This window comes from Odontesthes bonariensis, chromosome 17, assembly GCF_027942865.1.
Source record: "Odontesthes bonariensis isolate fOdoBon6 chromosome 17, fOdoBon6.hap1, whole genome shotgun sequence".
Taxonomy (NCBI): Eukaryota; Metazoa; Chordata; class Actinopteri; order Atheriniformes; family Atherinopsidae; genus Odontesthes; species Odontesthes bonariensis.
Window position 1 is genome coordinate 2,684,776 of NC_134522.1, and position 17,053 is coordinate 2,701,828.

At 45.9% G+C, this 17,053-nt stretch overlaps 1 protein-coding gene across 1 annotated transcript; it reads right to left on the reverse strand.

Annotated features, from left to right (window-relative positions):
- Positions 1–258: 258 nt before the first annotated feature.
- Positions 259–15,919, reverse strand: ak7b (adenylate kinase 7b). Its single transcript, XM_075447788.1, has 17 exons — positions 15,831–15,919; positions 15,229–15,387; positions 15,043–15,151; positions 12,616–12,821; positions 12,462–12,545; positions 11,357–11,445; positions 11,201–11,291; positions 11,047–11,124; positions 10,789–10,938; positions 9,612–9,740; positions 9,411–9,510; positions 8,176–8,298; positions 8,051–8,098; positions 6,523–6,720; positions 6,223–6,443; positions 1,113–1,271; positions 259–1,034 (listed from the first exon to the last, which is right to left on the reverse strand). The coding sequence occupies exons 1-17, from the start codon at positions 15,909–15,911 to the stop codon at positions 987–989; spliced, it is 2,073 nt and encodes a 690-aa protein (XP_075303903.1). The 5' UTR covers positions 15,912–15,919; the 3' UTR covers positions 259–986.
- Between the last annotated feature and the right edge of the window lie 1,134 nt (positions 15,920–17,053).

Here is a 17,053-nt window from a genome sequence, read left to right on the forward strand (position 1 = left end):
TTAAAGTTCTTCCAGACGGCGGAGTCGACAGAACCAAAGTCATCTGTAAACTCTGCCAAGTTGAATTGTCTTCTCAGCGTAGTAGTTCCAGTCTAAAATATCACTTAAAGGCAAAACACACAACTGATAGCAGCAAGTCATTCAAGGAAACAGACAGTGGAGCGAGGCTTCTACATAAAAACTACAGAAAGATGCTGATGTTAAAAGTGTGTTTGCACAACAAATGTTATGGCACTTTCATTCATATGGCAGCACATTTAAAATAAAGCTAAATGCTAAAAGCTATACACTACTTTTGGATTCATTTTTGGATTCTGCGTACAAATGTGATTAATCGTGATTAATCAGGGAAATCATGTGATTAATTAGATTAAACATTTTAATCGTTGCCCAGCCCTAGTTACTACGGAAACTGAGTGAGAGGTTAAGTTACCTCCCTTCATGGAACGGACCTCTGGGCTGACCGGGCCTGAAGCAGAACCAGAACCAGCTGCTTCTGTGGCTTCAGCCTCTAACGGAGGAAACTGTGAGGCTGTGTTCAGTGAGAGGAACTCCAGTGTTGTGTTTGTTATTCCATAAACTCAGCTAATTTCCCCGTGCAGTGATTAAACTAAAACCAAATGATTCGGTGTTGTGTGACAGCAAATTATGAACACTTTGGATCTGTGAGAGGCAACATGAGGGAACCGCTAACATCCATACTTCCTGATATCTGAAGCCAAATCGGAGCAATTACGAGCCGAGCGCGTCTGCTCTGGAGTTCATTAAGTAAATTAACTTGCTAATGAGCTCCTGGCTGCAGACGCACTTTTTGGGCTGTTTTTAAGTAACGGCCAGCACACGGGAGCACGAGCCGAGCGGCGGCGGGATGGGACACTTCCAGATCAGACCGAATAAACATCCCAGCATGACCTGAGGGACGCTTTGAGACAGGGAAGCTGCGTGTAATGAGTTTAATATCCAGAGAAGCTTTGTGTTACTCTGCATCACTTCCGTGGGAAGTCAAAGGTGTTGTTCTCCAGCAGGAACTCCGCCTGCAACGAGAAGCCAGAAAACATCGTTAGGACCAAAACCCCGAAGCCCCCGGGGATGAGCTGCGGAGAGTCCAGTACCAGGAAGTCCACGGGGTCCGGTGGCTGAGTCCTGCAGCACTGGGTCAGACCCTGGACCAGCGTGGGCATGACCTGCTCCATCAGGTAGCTCCTCATGGGGGCGGCCAGCTCCTCCAGCTGCTGATCCTGCTGCTGCTGAGCCTGCTGCAAACTCTGAGCCTGCCAACAAGGAAACAGGAAGTTAAGCTGAGCCTGCCAACAGGGAAACAGGAAGTTAAGCTGAGCCTGCCAACAAGAAAACAGGAAGTTAAGCTGAGCCTGCCAACAAGGAAACAGGAAGTTAAGCTGAGCCTGCCAACAAGGGAACAGGAAGTTAAGCTGAGCCTGCCAACAAGGGAACAGGAAGTTAAGCTGAGCCTGCCAACAAGGAAACAGGAAGTTAAGCTGAGCCTGCCAACAAGGGAACAGGAAGTTAAGCTGAGCCTGCCAACAAGGAAACAGGAAGTTAAGCTGAGCCTGCCAACAAGGAAACAGGAAGTTAAGCTGAGCCTGCCAACAAGGAAACAGGAAGTTAAGCTGAGCCTGCCAACAAGGAAACAGGAAGTTAAGCTGAGCCTGATAACAAGGAAACAGGAAGTTAAGCTGAGCCTGATAATAAGGAAACAGGAAGTTAAGCTGAGCCTGCCAACAAGGAAACAGGAAGTTAAGCTGAGCCTGATAACAAGGAAACAGGAAGTTAAGCTGAGCCTGACAACAAGGAAACAGGAAGTTAAGCTGAGCCTGCCAACAAGGAAACAGGAAGTTAAGCTGAGCCTGCCAACAAGGAAACAGGAAGTTAAGCTGAGCCTGCCAACAAGGAAACAGGAAGTTAAGCTGAGCCTGATAACAAGGAAACAGGAAGTTAAGCTGAGCCTGCCAACAAGGAAACAGGAAGTTAAGCTGAGCCTGCCAACAAGGAAACAGGAAGTTAAGCTGAGCCTGCCAACAAGGGAACAGGAAGTTAAGCTGAGCCTGCCAACAAGGAAACAGGAAGTTAAGCTGAGCCTGCCAACAAGGAAACAGGAAGTTAAGCTGAGCCTGCCAACAAGGAAACAGGAAGTTAAGCTGAGCCTGACAACAAGGAAACAGGAAGTTAAGCTGAGCCTGCCAACAAGGAAACAGGAAGTTAAGCTGAGCCTGCCAACAAGGGAACAGGAAGTTAAGCTGAGCCTGCCAACAAGGAAACAGGAAGTTAAGCTGAGCCTGACAACAAGGAAACAGGAAGTTAAAATGAGCCTGTCAACAAGGAAACAGGAAGTTAAGCTGAGCCTGACAACAAGGAAACAGGAAGTTAAGCTGAGCCTGACAACAAGGAAACAGGAAGTTAAGCTGAGCCTGACAACAAGGAAACAGGAAGTTAAAATGAGCCTGTCAACAAGGAAACAGGAAGTTAAGCAGAGCCTGATAACAAGGAAACAGGAAGTTAAGCTGAGCCTGCCAACAAGGAAACAGAAAGTTAAGCTGAGCCTGTCAACAAGGAAACAGGAAGTTAAGCTGAGCCTGATAACAAGGAAACAGGAAGTTAAGCTGAGCCTGATAACAAGGAAACAGGAAGTTAAGCTGAGCCTGACAACAAGGAAACAGGAAGTTAAGCTGAGCCTGTCAACAAGGAAACAGGAAGTTAAGCTGAGCCTGATAACAAGGAAACAGGAAGTTAAGCTGAGCCTGACAACAAGGAAACAAGAAGTTAAGCTGAGCCTGCCAACAAGGAAACAGGAAGTTAAGCTGAGCCTGCCAACAAGGAAACAGGAAGTTAAGCTGAGCCTGCCAACAAGGAAACAGGAAGTTAAGCTGAGCCTGCCAACAAGGAAACAGGAAGTTAAGCTGAGCCTGCCAACAAGGAAACAGGAAGTTAAGCTGAGCCTGATAACAAGGAAACAGGAAGTTAAGCTGAGCCTGCCAACAAGGAAACAGGAAGTTAAGCTGAGCCTGTCAACAAGGAAACAGGAAGTTAAGCTGAGCCTGACAACAAGGAAACAGGAAGTTAAGCTGAGCCTGTCAACAAGGAAACAGGAAGTTAAGCTGAGCCTGACAACAAGGAAACAGGAAGTTAAGCTGAGCCTGCCAACAAGGAAATAGGAAGTTAAGCTGAGCCAGCCAACAAGGAAACAGGAAGTTAAGCTGAGCCTGCCAACAAGGAAACAGGAAGTTAAGCTGAGCCTGATAACAAGGAAACAGGAAGTTAAGCTGAGCCTGCCAACAAGGAAACAGGAAGTTAAGCTGAGCCAGCCAACAAGGAAACAGGAAGTTAAGCTGAGCCTGCCAACAAGGAAACAGGAAGTTAAGCTGAGCCTGACAACAAGGAAACAGGAAGTTAAGCTGAGCCTGTCAACAAGGAAACAGGAAGTTAAGCTGAGCCTGTCAACAAGGAAACAGGAAGTTAAGCTGAGCCTGTCAACAAGGAAACAGGAAGTTAAGCTGAGCCTGTCAACAAGGAAACAGGAAGTTAAGCTGAGCCTGATAACAAGGAAACAGGAAGTTAAGCTGAGCCTGACAACAAGGAAACAGGAAGTTAAGCTGAGCCTGCCAACAAGGAAACAGGAAGTTAAGCTGAGCCTGCCAACAAGGAAACAGGAAGTTAAGCTGAGCCTGATAACAAGGAAACAGGAAGTTAAGCTGAGCCTGCCAACAAGGAAACAGGAAGTTAAGCTGAGCCTGCCAACAAGGAAACAGGAAGTTAAGCTGAGCCTGATAACAAGGAAACAGGAAGTTAAGCTGAGCCTGCCAACAAGGAAACAGGAAGTTAAGCTGAGCCTGCTGCAAACTCTGAGCCTGCCAACAAGGAAACATGAAGTTAAGCTGAGCCTGCCAACAAGGAAACAGGAAGTTAAGCTGAGCCTGCCAACAAGGAAACAGGAAGTTAAGCTGAGCCTGACAACAAGGAAACAGTAAGTTAAGCTGAGCCTGACAACAAGGAAACAGGAAGTTAAGCTGAGCCTGCTAACAAGGAAACAGGAAGTTAAGCTGAGCCTGCCAACAAGGAAACAGGAAGTTAAGCTGAGCCTGATAACAAGGAAACAGGAAGTTAAGCTGAGTCTGCCAACAAGGAAACAGGAAGTTAAGCTGAGCCTGCCAACAAGGAAACAGGAAGTTAAGCTGAGCCTGCCAACAAGGAAACAGGAAGTTAAGCTGAGCCTGCCAACAAGGAAACAGGAAGTTAAGCTGAGCCTGATAACAAGGAAACAGGAAGTTAAGCTGAGCCTGATAATAAGGAAACAGGAAGTTAAGCTGAGCCTGCCAACAAGGAAACAGGAAGTTAAGCTGAGCCTGATAACAAGGAAACAGGAAGTTAAGCTGAGCCTGACAACAAGGAAACAGGAAGTTAAGCTGAGCCTGCCAACAAGGAAACAGGAAGTTAAGCTGAGCCTGCCAACAAGGAAACAGGAAGTTAAGCTGAGCCTGCCAACAAGGAAACAGGAAGTTAAGCTGAGCCTGATAACAAGGAAACAGGAAGTTAAGCTGAGCCTGCCAACAAGGAAACAGGAAGTTAAGCTGAGCCTGACAACAAGGAAACAGGAAGTTAAGCTGAGCCTGTCAACAAGGAAACAGGAAGTTAAGCTGAGCCTGCCAACAAGGAAACAGGAAGTTAAGCTGAGCCTGCCAACAAGGAAACAGGAAGTTAAGCTGAGCCTGATAACAAGGAAACAGGAAGTTAAGCTGAGCCTGCCAACAAGGAAACAGGAAGTTAAGCTGAGCCTGCCAACAAGGAAACAGGAAGTTAAGCTGAGCCTGCCAACAAGGAAACAGGAAGTTAAGCTGAGCCTAACAACAAGGAAACAGGAAGTTAAGCTGAGCCTGAAACAAGGAAACAGGAAGTTAAGCTGAGCCTGATAACAAGGAAACAGGAAGTTAAGCAGAGCCTGATAACAAGGAAACAGGAAGTTAAGCTGAGCCTGCCAACAAGGAAACAGGAAGTTAAGCTGAGCCTGCCAACAAGGAAACAGGAAGTTAAGCTGAGCCTGATAACAAGGGAACAGGAAGTTAAGCTGAGCCTGCCAACAAGGAAACAGGAAGTTAAGCTGAGCCTGACAACAAGGAAACAGGAAGTTAAGCTGAGCCTGCCAACAAGGAAACAGGAAGTTAAGCTGAGCCTGCCAACAAGGAAACAGGAAGTTAAGCTGAGCCTGACAACAAGGAAACAGGAAGTTAAGCTGAGCCTGACAACAAGGAAACAGGAAGTTAAGCTGAGCCTGCCAACAAGGAAACAGGAAGTTAAGCTGAGCCTGCCAACAAGGAAACAGGAAGTTAAGCTGAGTCTGCCAACAAGGAAACAGGAAGTTAAGCTGAGCCTGATAACAAGGAAACAGGAAGTTAAGCTGAGCCTGATAACAAGGAAACAGGAAGTTAAGCTGAGCCTGACAACAAGGAAACAGGAAGTTAAGCTGAGCCTGATAACAAGGAAACAGGAAGTTAAGCTGAGCCTGATAACAAGGAAACAGGAAGTTAAGATGAGCCTGCCAACAAGGAAACAGGAAGTTAAGCTGAGCAGGTAAACGGGAACTCCTGCCTCCACCTACCCACTTCTACCTCCACCTACCCACTCCTCCTCCTCCTACCCACTCCTGCCTCCACCTACCCACTCCTCCTCCACCTACCCACTCCTGCCTCCACCTACCCACTCCTCCTCCACCTACCCACTCCTGCCTCCACCTACCCACTTCTACCTCCACCTACCCACTCCTCCTCCTCCTACCCACTCCTGCCTCCACCTACCCACTCCTGCCTCCACCTACCCACTCCTCCTCCACCTACCCACTCCTGCCTCCACCTACCCACTCCTCTTCCACCTACCCACTCCTACTCCACCTACCCACTCCTGCCTCCACCTACCCGCTCCTCCTCCACCTACCCGCTCCTGCCTCCACCTACCCACTCCTCCTCCACCTACCCACTCCTCCACCTACCCACTCCTCCTCCACCTACCCACTCCTCCTCCATCTACCCACTCCTCCTCCACCTACCCGCTCCTGCCTCCACCTACCCACTCCTCCTCCACCTACCCACTCCTCCACCTACCCACTCCTCCTCCACCTACCCACTCCTCCTCCATCTACCCACTCCTCCTCCACCTACCCACTCCTCCTCCATCTACCCACTCCTGCCTCCACCTACCCACTCCTCCTCCACCTACCCACTCCTCCCAGCGTTCAGCCCTGCTCCTGGCCTCCTTCTCCTCCTCCTTCTGCTGCTCCACCTTCTCCCTCTCCTCCGCCCTCCTCCTCTCCTCGGCCTCGCTCCTCTCCTGCTCCTCCACCTCCTGACGGGTGGGGCTGTAGGTCCTGGGGGGGCCCACGCTGTCGAAGACCTTCTGCATGAGCAGCGAGCAGCCGGGCTCGTGGCTGCCGGTGACCTCTGGGTGGATGAGAAACAGCTCCGTCAGCAACGTGACGGTGACGGTGCTGAGGGGCAGCAGGACTTAACGGTGGGTTACCCAGGTGCAGAGGGGCGACGTCCTGCTCTATGAAGAAGCTGACCGCCGTTTCCTCCCACGCGTTGATCTCCCTGTGGGCGGCCAGCCGCCTCAGGAACAGCTCCGGCTCGTAGTCCTGCTCCTGCACCACCCGCTCGGGCAGCTCCATCACTCGATCCGTCAGGAGGTCGTCCGGCGCGTCGAGACACAGCACAAAGTCTGCGAGCACAGGGCAGGAAGTCTGTTACAAAGTGTGGAAAAACATGGCCGAAGGAGCGTAACGAGGGCGGAGAGACAATGATCCCAGAGTGAGATGCAACAGGACCGGAGAATAAAGGCCTAACAGTCCTGGATCCAGAGTCACTTTTTATTAGGGCTGGGCAGCGATTCAAATCTTTAATTAGTCACATGATTTCCCTGATTAATTACGATTAATCGCATTTGTACGCAAAATCATTAATATATGATGATCTCTACAAATGACAGGCAGTAAATTAAACATCTATTTTTGGGTGAAAACTGGGGTTTCGTCTTGAAATTTTCTTTTATACTTTACAGAAAAACGCAATCTTACATGAAACTAATCACAAGAAAATGCAAAAATTGATTAATTTAAGCTAAATTAGGTATAAATTTACTCTCACATCTGTAGGGATGGGAATTGATAAGATTTTTTTACGATTCCAATTACATTTGCGATTCTGCTTAACGATTCGGTTCTTTGTCGGTTCCCTTATCGATTCTCATTTGGAGAAAAAGGACAACAAACCGGTCGATTAGCATCAACTTTGTTTAGTTTAGAAGTAACACGAGTCATGACCTCACAAACCCAACAACGGTGAGGTCCACATTGGTCTATCCTGGCCTGGGTAATTTAACTCTTCCTGCTCTGGTGAAAGGAGAAGCTGGAGGTAGAGGTGAACTGGGGGTAGTACCACCAGCCTCTGGCTCTGAGCCAGTCAGGCTCTGTCTCATGATTTCATCTAAATGTAATGCCTGAGAAGGCATTCATTTAACCTTAACCGTTACTAACAGCAGCTTTTACAATGAGGCAAATGGTGCTAACATGATAGGCACTGTTTGTTAGTTAGTTACCTGCAGTGTTAGCCGAGGACATGCTAACGTTGCTAACGTTGCTGGGTTCAGATTCACCGACGTTAATCATTCATTCATAGTTATTGCATGTTGGTAGTATTTCCTCCCTTTGGTGAAATATTCACTTTGCAAGTTGCCCTGTTGTCGTCTTTTTTAGGGATGTGTAACCAAACTTTCGAGCGTTTGTACCGCTTGGGCGCCATGTTTACTGTTGGCTGCTGGCTGCGCTGGACTCGCCACGCAACGTTGCGTGGTGACATCATTCGCGCCCACTGAAATCGATAAGGGAATCGTTTGCAAAATCGCCAAACGATTCCAAGGAATTGAAACACTGGGAACCGGTTCTCAGTGTTAATTTTTTAAAACATTGTCCTGTGTTGTACGGACATGTTTAGGCAGCTGAAACTGATGATGGAATTAACTAAAAATAAAGATAAAGCAGCGTGATGATTACCTGGCATCCTCCTCCTGCTGCGTGGGGTCGCTGCGTCCTGTTCTTCATCTGAGGAGGAAGTAAAACACAAGCCTTAAAGTGTCTGTTTGTCCTGACCGTGCAGCAGCATTCTGCCGGTGACTCACCACCAAACACTTCTTTAGCCTGTTCGTAAGTGCTGGGGAAATCATCGAGGACAAAGCCCTGGTTTCTGCAGGGGTTGGACATCAGTTTATCCTTCAGCACCTTCAGCTGCTCCTCTGAAACTCCTGTGAGAAACAACAAAGGTTCCACTCTGTCACTACTGTCAAAAACATACACTGAAAAAAGTGACTTTTTGGTGAAGTAAACTCTATTAGAGTAACTGTCATAATTTCTACCTTGTATTTTTAAGATTCAGTAAGAACTAGAGCTTCTTAAGTAAAATGAAACATTTTATTAACGTAATACATGAATTATGGGGGAAGAGGAAGTTTTACTTGGGTTTCCTCATACAATTTAAATGTTTAATAGTTGTATGTACATAAACCTAGAAATACCACATAAACTTTCCTCTGAAAGTGTATCGTTAAAATCTACTAAGTTACTTCATAACAGCAAATACTAGATATATAAAATTTACTTAAAATTTTGAGTAAAATGATGTTCCTGCTTATGAAAAACAAGTAGAGTTTACTTCATTTGTTTAAATAAATATAACTTAAAACTTAGATGTAATTAAGTAAATGTTACTTGATATTGCAGCATTAAATATTACTTAAATCATTTGAGTGCAAATACTTACAAAGGGTTTTTTAAGTAAATCTTATGAGTTGTTTTTTTCAGTGCAGAAAAGAAGACTTTCTATAACTTTGTGGTAAACTTCCTTTTAGAGTTGTCCGTTTCCATGGATGTTTAGGGTAACCCACCTACCCTAACCCTAACCCATCTTTATTAATTGAATCGTCTATCTTTAACTCTTCTAACCCATCTAACTGACACAAAGGCAGGGGTGAACTTTTTTACAGCTGTAATGACACGTAACGGCAACACGAGGGTTGTCAGCCTGTCAGAGCAGCTATCTGAGCTCTCCAAAGCCCAAGTAATGCCTGGATTAAGACCCCGAATCATGACGAGTTAGAGAGGAGACGTCTGGGATGCAGAGCAGGAACAACATGGAGTAAAAGGAGGAGGAAGTTTAAAGCATTTCTTCCCCTGATCATCGTGGGAAATGTGAGATCTCTGGTGGATAAAATGGACGAGCTTTATTTTGTTAACTGTAACAACAGCTGATCTTTAATAATAATTCATACTGCAGGGATATAATTTACCTTCCGGGATGAATAAAGTTTGATTGAACTGAATTAAATCGTGTTTCTGCTGTGGGAGCAGTGGAACAGACCTCCGTCGTGCTCCCCACTGTCCTTCAGGCTGCTGAGCAGCTCCTGGGCCTCTTCCACAGAGTCCTCCACATCTGGATCAGAGTTCTTCACAGCATCTTCCTGACAGCAGGGACAAACACGGAAGAGCGTTAACGGGGAAAACACCCGCAGCCACATGGGTGGAAATGGAATTCAGGCCTGCGTGTGATGTGGCAGCTCACCAGCTGGGCGATGGCCTCAGAGACGGCGCCCGTCAGCGTGATGTAGTGGAGCTTGTAGCGCTCGCAGATCTGTCTGCACATGGTGCTCTTACCGACTGCCGGAGGACCGAGAACGCACAAATGGACGGGCTGCAGAGGATGCAACCTCATGAGAACCGATGCAACACACAGATCAGCGTGTTAGCTTCAGTTTGTTAGCTTCAGTGAGTTAGTTTCAGCGCATTAGCTTCAGTGCGTTAGCTTCAGTGCGTTAGCTTCAGTGAGTTAGTTTCAGCGCGTTAGCTTCAGTGTGTTAGCTTCAGTTTGTTAGCTTCAGTGAGTTAGTTTCAGCGCGTTAGCTTCAGTGTGTTAGCTTCAGTTTGTTAGCTTCAGTGAGTTAGTTTCAGCGCGTTAGCTTCAGTGCGTTAGCTTCAGTGCGTTAGATTCAGTGTGTTAGCTTCAGTGCGTTAGCTTCAGTGCGTTAGCTTCAGTGAGTTAGTTTTAGCGTGTTAGCTTCAGCGTGTTAGTTTCAGTGCGTTAGTTTCAGTGTATTAGCTTCAGTGTGTTAGCTTCAGTGCATTAGCTTCAGTGCGTCAGCTTCAGTGCGTTAGCTTCAGTGCGTTAGCTTCAGTGTGTTAGCTTCAGTGCATTAGCTTCAGTTTGTTAGCTTCAGTGAGTTAGTTTCAGCGTGTTAGCTTCAGTGCGTTAGCTTCAGTGCGTTAGCTTCAGTGCGTTAGTTTCAGCGTGTTAGCTTCAGTGCGTTAGCTTCAGTGCGTTAGCTTCAGTGCGTTAGTTTCAGCGTGTTAGCTTCAGTGCGTTAGCTTCAGTGCATTAGCTTCAGTGCGTTAGCTTCAGTGAGTTAGTTTTAGCGTGTTAGCTTCAGCGTGTTAGCTTCAGTGCGTTAGCTTCAGTGAGTTAGTTTTAGCGTGTTAGCTTCAGTGCGTTAGCTTCAGTGAGTTAGTTTTAGCGTGTTAGCTTCAGTGCGTTAGCTTCAGTGCGTTAGTTTCAGTGTGTTAGCTTCAGTGCGTTAGCATCAGTGCGTTAGTTTCAGTGCGTTAGCTTCAGTGCGTTAGCTTCAGTGTGTTAGCTTCAGTGTGTTAGCTTCAGTGAGTTTGTTTTAGCGTGTTAGCTTCAGCGCGTTGGCTTCAGTGCGTTAGCTTCAGTGCGTTAGCTTCAGTGCGATGTGCGCTGCTCCCACCTGCAGCCCCCGGCTCTGCCGGTACTCCTCCACCACCAGCTCCATGTTCTCCACCAGACCAAACTCACACAGCCAGGTGATGGAGAAGAGCTTCTTGATGTGAACGGCCTCCATCCGAAGGTCGACCAGCATCGAATCGATTTCCATCACCTGTCACATGGAAACCATCAGATTGAATAATGCAGAAAGGAACTATTAATGGGCCCAGGACTGAACCTGGTGGAACCCCACAGGTTAAAAAACATGGCGTCAGCGTACACTCATGTCCTGTGAGAGGAAGGCCTCCTCGAACGGGCGTTTCCGGATCTTTCCAGGTCCCAGCGCGGCGGCGACGGCCTGGAGGACAAACGGCTCAGAGGTCAGAGGTCAGAGGTCGCCATGGTGATGAAACACAATCCAACAGGTTCCTCACCTGCAGGATTTCCTCCATCTTGTTGTGGGAGGAGTCCACGGCCAGCAGGTAGTACGGCTCGGGTCGGAGTTCGATCACGCTGTGCACCACGCTGGAAGACAGAGGAGTTTAGATTCACGCCAGAACGAGCACGTGCACGGTGTGTGCGCGCCCCACCTGGACAGGTCCCTGATGTGAATGGTGGGAACGATGTTGTCTCCACCTCCAAACACGGAGACTTCAGCTGCCCGTCCGAGCCACGATTCCTGCAGATCGGAATCAGAAGCGCTTTTATTCACGATTAATCGCATTTGTGCGCAAAATCCAAAAATGAATCCAAAAGTAGCGTATAGCTTTTAGCATTTAGCTTTATTTTAAATGTGCTGCCATATGAATGAAAGTGCCATAACATTTGTTGTGCAAACACACTTTTAACATCAGCATCTTTCTGTAGTTTTTATGTAGAAGCCTCGCTCCACTGTCTGTTTCCTTGAATGACTTGCTGCTATCAGTTGTGTGTTTTGCCTTTAAGTGATATTTTAGACTGGAACTACTACGCTGAGAAGACAATTCAACTTGGCAGAGTTTACAGATGACTTTGGTTCTGTCGACTCCGCCGTCTGGAAGAACTTTAAAATGAAAATGGCCGAGTAAAAGTTCCGTACCCTTCTCCATGTTTGGTGGATCCGCCGATTACTTTCTTTTCCTGTTCCACAGCAGACAGCAGCAGACTTTTACAGAATAAAAGCCTGTGAGCAACAGACTTTTACAAAATAAAAGCCTGTGCGCGAAAGACTTTTACAAAATAAAAGCCTGTGAGCGACAGACTTTTACAAAATAAAAGCCTGTGCGCGACAGACTTTTACAAAATAAAAGCCTGTGAGCAACAGACTTTTACAAAATAAAAGCCTGTGAGCAACAGACTTTTACAAAATAAAAGCCTGTGAGCAACAGACTTTTACAAAATAAAAGCCTGTGAGCAACAGACTTTTACAAAATAAAAGCCTGTGAGCAACAGACTTTTACAAAACAAAAGCCAGGTTCAAGTCCCACATCGGACCGCCCCGTGCTGCATGTTGTTCCCCCTCTCTCTGCCCCCTGCTTCCTGTCTCTCTGAACTTTCCATTAAAGGCACAAAAGTGCCCCCAATTTTTTTTTTTATTATTTAAAAAAAATAATATATATATATATATATATATATATATATATATATTGAACTGGATCTGCTGTAACTGTGGAGCGGAGCTAAAACAAGAGGTGGTTGCTGGTCTTCAGACCTCACCTTGAAGAAGTGGTGGAAGAGCTGCTCTCCCATCCCGTACTGCAGTCCGGACGCCACCACGTACGTGGACAGCAGCGCTCGGTTCTGAAAACAACCACCATGAGACGGGAACGGCTCCGCGGCACAGAGTGAAACAGCTGGAAGTTGGACCCACCGTTTTGCCCAGTTTGACCACCCTCTTCTCCAGCTCCAGCTGCTGTGCGAAGTTGGGATGAGCCCTTCTTCTCCAGAAGATCTCGTCAGTGAGAGGCAGCTCCGGATCATCCGGGTCGACCGGTTTGGTGCAGGCCCAGGTCATCACCGTGGAGACGAGGACGAACAGCTTCGGCCTACTGAAGCGGCTCATCTCATCGTGGAGGGCTGAGAATAAAACCAGAGCAGCCGTTAGCCGGAGCCCTCAGGAAGCATTCAGGAAGCTGGGTCCACAGATCCAGAGGAGAATGTTTCAGCCCCCACGTGAGGCTTCTTCTCCTTAAAGGGACAGTTCGCCTCTTTTGACATGGCTGCCGACAGCCGCGCCTGTTACGGTGTTTGCTGCTCGGTCTGCACAGCAGGCAGTGATACGAAGGGAGAGAAAATAGGGCCAAGAGATTGTGAGGTCTGACTTTTTCCTGGAGAACCATTTTGTGATGCAAATGTATTACTCTGTTGAACATATTGTTTTTTACTTTGGAGTCAGCCAGTCTTCTCTCAGGCGTCTCCAGTTGGTCCAGAACGCTGCTGCTCGGCTTCTAACCGGAGTCGAGATGAGGGAGCACATCAACCCTATCCCGGCTTCTCTCCACCGGCTGCCTGTGCATTTTAGGGTTCATTTTAAGATTCTTTTATTTGTTTTTGCCCCATCTTACCTCTCTGAGCTGCTTCTCCCATATTCTCCCCCTCGTTGCCTCAGGTCAGCTGATCAGCTGCTCCTGGAGGTACCGAGGTCTAAACTAAAACTCAGAGGAGGCGGAGCTTTTAGTGTTGCCGCTCCCAAACTACGGAACGATCTGCCGTTACATATCAGAAGTGCCCCTTTAATGTCCACTTTTAAAACTCATTTTAAGACACATTTTTATTCTTTGGCTTTTAACACACGTTGAGACTTTTGCTCTTACTTCTGTTATCGTGTTTTATTGTTTCTGTTGTCTTTTCCATATTTATTCCATGTTTATTGATTTTCGTCTGTACAGCACTTTGTCGCAGCCCCTGTTGTTTTAAAGTGCTTTATAAATAAAGAAGTAGTAGTAGTAGTAGTATTAGTAGTAGTAGAAGCAAAACGCTTTATTTTTTAAACCCCAGCCAACTAGCCGGACTACCTTCATCAACACCAAAACGAGGCTGGAACTCTGCTCACAGGACGCAGCAGGGGGTAAGAAGATGTTCAGAAATGATGCTGCTGATATGGGATGTCATACAGCTTCATGTTAAAAGAGGCGAACTGTCCCTTTAAGGTTAAAGTTCTGCTCTCAAAGCACTTTGGTGGGTTGGTCTGGAACTGCATCTGGAAGCAGGGTGTAATTAAAGGGATAATTCGGAGTAAAATGCACTTTAGATCAATTTACGGGATGTTGGGAGTACATACGTTGAGTTGACATCTAAATCATGTCATTCGGATGTGTTTTGAGAATTTCGATTTGACCGTTTTTAGCCAAAAGTCGTTAGCCTGGAGGTGACGGGGGCATATCATGTCACCGCTACAAAACGCTATTTTTATACCTCTTCTACAGCTCCAAACAACATAACACTTACGTGGTAGTGAGTAGAGGGTCCCTAAAGCCAAACCGAAGTGTCCCGAGGTCTTCATGTGGTCGGATATAGAGTCCAGAATGAATTTAATCAAGCCAGTACCTTTCCGGAAATGTTGCTGCTGCAGCTGCCGCTGAAGACCGTGGTGAAGTTGGTTTGATATTGGTTTGAAAAAAAAGACACCTTATTTCCTTATTGTGAATATCTGTCGAATATCCAATATCAAACCAACTTCACCACGGTCTTAGCAGCAGCTGCAGCAGACACATTTCCGGAAAGGTACTGGCTTGATTAAATTCATTCTGGACTCTCTATCCGACCACATGAAGACCTCGGGACACTTCGGTTTGGCTTTAGGGACCCTCTACTCACTACCACGTAAGTGTTATGTTGTTTGGAGCTGTAGAACAGGTATAAAAATAGTGTTTTGTAGCGGCGATACTCGATGCCCCCGTCACTTCCAGGCTAACGACTTTTGGCTAAAAACGGTCAAATCGAAATTCTCAAAACACATCCGAATGACATGATTTTGATGTCAACTCAACGTATGTACTCCCAACATCCCGTAAATTGATCTAAAGTGCATTTTACTCCGAATTATCCCTTTAAAGCGACTCATTCATGTGATGCTGTTTGGGTTCAGCTGCTAACAGACGGGTTTTATTTCCCTTCAGTCCTGAGCACATTGCAGAGTCGTTCATTTAGATTACCAGCAGGGTTAAAAACCTGCAAACTCTGTTTGTAACCTGAAAAAAACCGAATATTTCCCACACTTGTCCTGCTTCCAGGTGCAGACTCGTGTATAAACCGTGTGTGGGCAGGGCAGAGCCAGGTTACAGGTGGTCCTTCTCACCTGTGACCGCCCAGCTGGCCTCCTCCACCTGGTCGGCGTGCTGAGTGACGTCATAGATCACAACGTCACAGCCCATCAGCTGAGACAGCAGCTCCTCTCTGTCCGGATGCTTCCAAACACAAAACAAAGCTCATGCTCACGGTGCCGCCTCACCTCTCCGGACATTTTCCGGATCACTTCACCTACCAGATACTCCTCCAGCACGTGCGGCCTGTCCTCATTGGATGGCTCAGAAACGGTCCCGACCACCTGGAAAGCTGCGCCTCCGCTCAGGTGAGCCGCCTCCTCTTCCTCCTCCTCCTCCTCCTCCTCAGCAGGGGCCCCGGTCACCTTCTCACACAGAAACTGAACAACATTTTTTTTTAATTAATTAATTTTTTAATAAACTTTATTTATCTTCACAATATCACAGTAACAGTAGTCATGAAAGAAATAGTGTACAGTAATGAACAAAAGACATTTAAAATGAAAGAAGAACATAGTTAAAAAATACAACGATAGAAAACTGTTAGAACAGAAGAGAAAAAAAGGAAAAAGGAAAAAAATAAAAATAAAATACACAAGTAAATGCGAGTTAAAAAAATAAGTTATAGTCTTTCCAAATACTTATTGTTTTTATAGCCTTTTTGTGAATTGAATTCGAGATTGAGTCAGGATACAATTTTACATCTATTACGAAGAGGTCAAAAAGTGGTTTCCTGTGCATTATTTTACTTTTGTGAATATGAAATTTAGCACAGAAAACATCAAAAACAAAGCCGGGAGACGTCACCAGCGCCTGGTCTCACCTTCGCGATGTTTCCGGATGAGTACGAGTCGATGTTGTTGAGAAAAACTCTCCTGGGAGACTGCTCGACTTTCTCCGCCATCTTCTCTTCTTCTCTCAGCCGTTAGCTCGTCCGTTGGTGTGGCGTTGCCATGGAGACGCGCTCCCTGGCGACGTCGCGCAGCTACGTAAAACACGTTGCCTCAGGCCTGGTTTCTCTTTGTTTTTAACCTGAAAAAAAACTACAAACTCTTTGTTTTTAACCTGAAAAAACCTACAAACTCTTTGTTTTTGTTTTGTTTAAGTATATTTTTTATTCAAGAAAGCACAAAGTAAGATCCATTTAAAAACAATATCTTGAATTGGATTTGTTTTCTTTTTAACAAACAGAACCCACCATCCCACAACACCCATATACTGCTGTAAAGGAGAAAAAAACACATATAAGCATAGATAGCAAAGTTAAATAAATGAACAATGCAATAAATTAAATAAATAAATAAAGGGAAAACAGTAATAATGATAGTAGTAATGCTAGTAATTTGAATTTCCCCCATTGGGGGATAAATTAACTATTTTTCTATTCTATTCTATTCTATTCTAGTAAGAATTAAAGTGTCCATATAGTGATGAGAAAATTGAGAATAAATAAATAAATAAATAAATAATAATAAAAATAATAATAATGACAGACAATGGGGGCATTACATATTCAAGTAAAAACTCTTTGTTTTTAACCTGAAAAAAACGTAACCTGAGAAAACTCTTCTTCTCTCAGCCGTTAGCTGGTCCGTTGGTGTCGCGTTGCCATGGAGACGCGTTCCCTGGCGACGTCGCGCAGCTACGTAAAACACGTTGCCTCAGGCCTGGTTTCTCCTTTTTATTTCGAGTTTTCTTCTGGAAAACGACGTTTTCAGCCCGTTAATGTTGATCAGAAGTGTGTTGGCCTGATGACGTCCTCCTTAATTTAAAGCGTGTGGAGGATTTAAATCCTGAAAACAAAGCCTGAAGAAAACCTGTGAACGATTTAAAAGCAGTAAAGTAACCGTAACGGATGTTTTATGTGCACCGAGTGTGCCACAACTAACTTTAACAGGAACCAAGTCACCCCAAAGCAGAACCCCAAAAATGACTGAACTTTGGTCCGAACAAGGCTGATGTTTGTGTCAGAAAAAGTTTTCCAGCTTTTTACTTGGAAAACACAGAAAAAAAAAACAAAAGAACACAGTTTCTGAGCAGCTGGAA

Coding starts and splice junctions, on each gene's coding strand:
- ak7b (XM_075447788.1), bottom strand. CDS start 15,911: ATGGCGGAGAAAGTCGAGCAGTCTCCCAGGAGAGTTTTTCTCAACAAC. Junction 12,822..15,042: donor GGCCAGCTGGGCGGTCACAG/GTGAGAAGGACC, acceptor TTTTATTCTCAG/CCCTCCACGATGAGATGAGC. Junction 11,292..11,356: donor CACATCAGGGACCTGTCCAG/GTGGGGCGCGCA, acceptor TCTGTCTTCCAG/CGTGGTGCACAGCGTGATCG.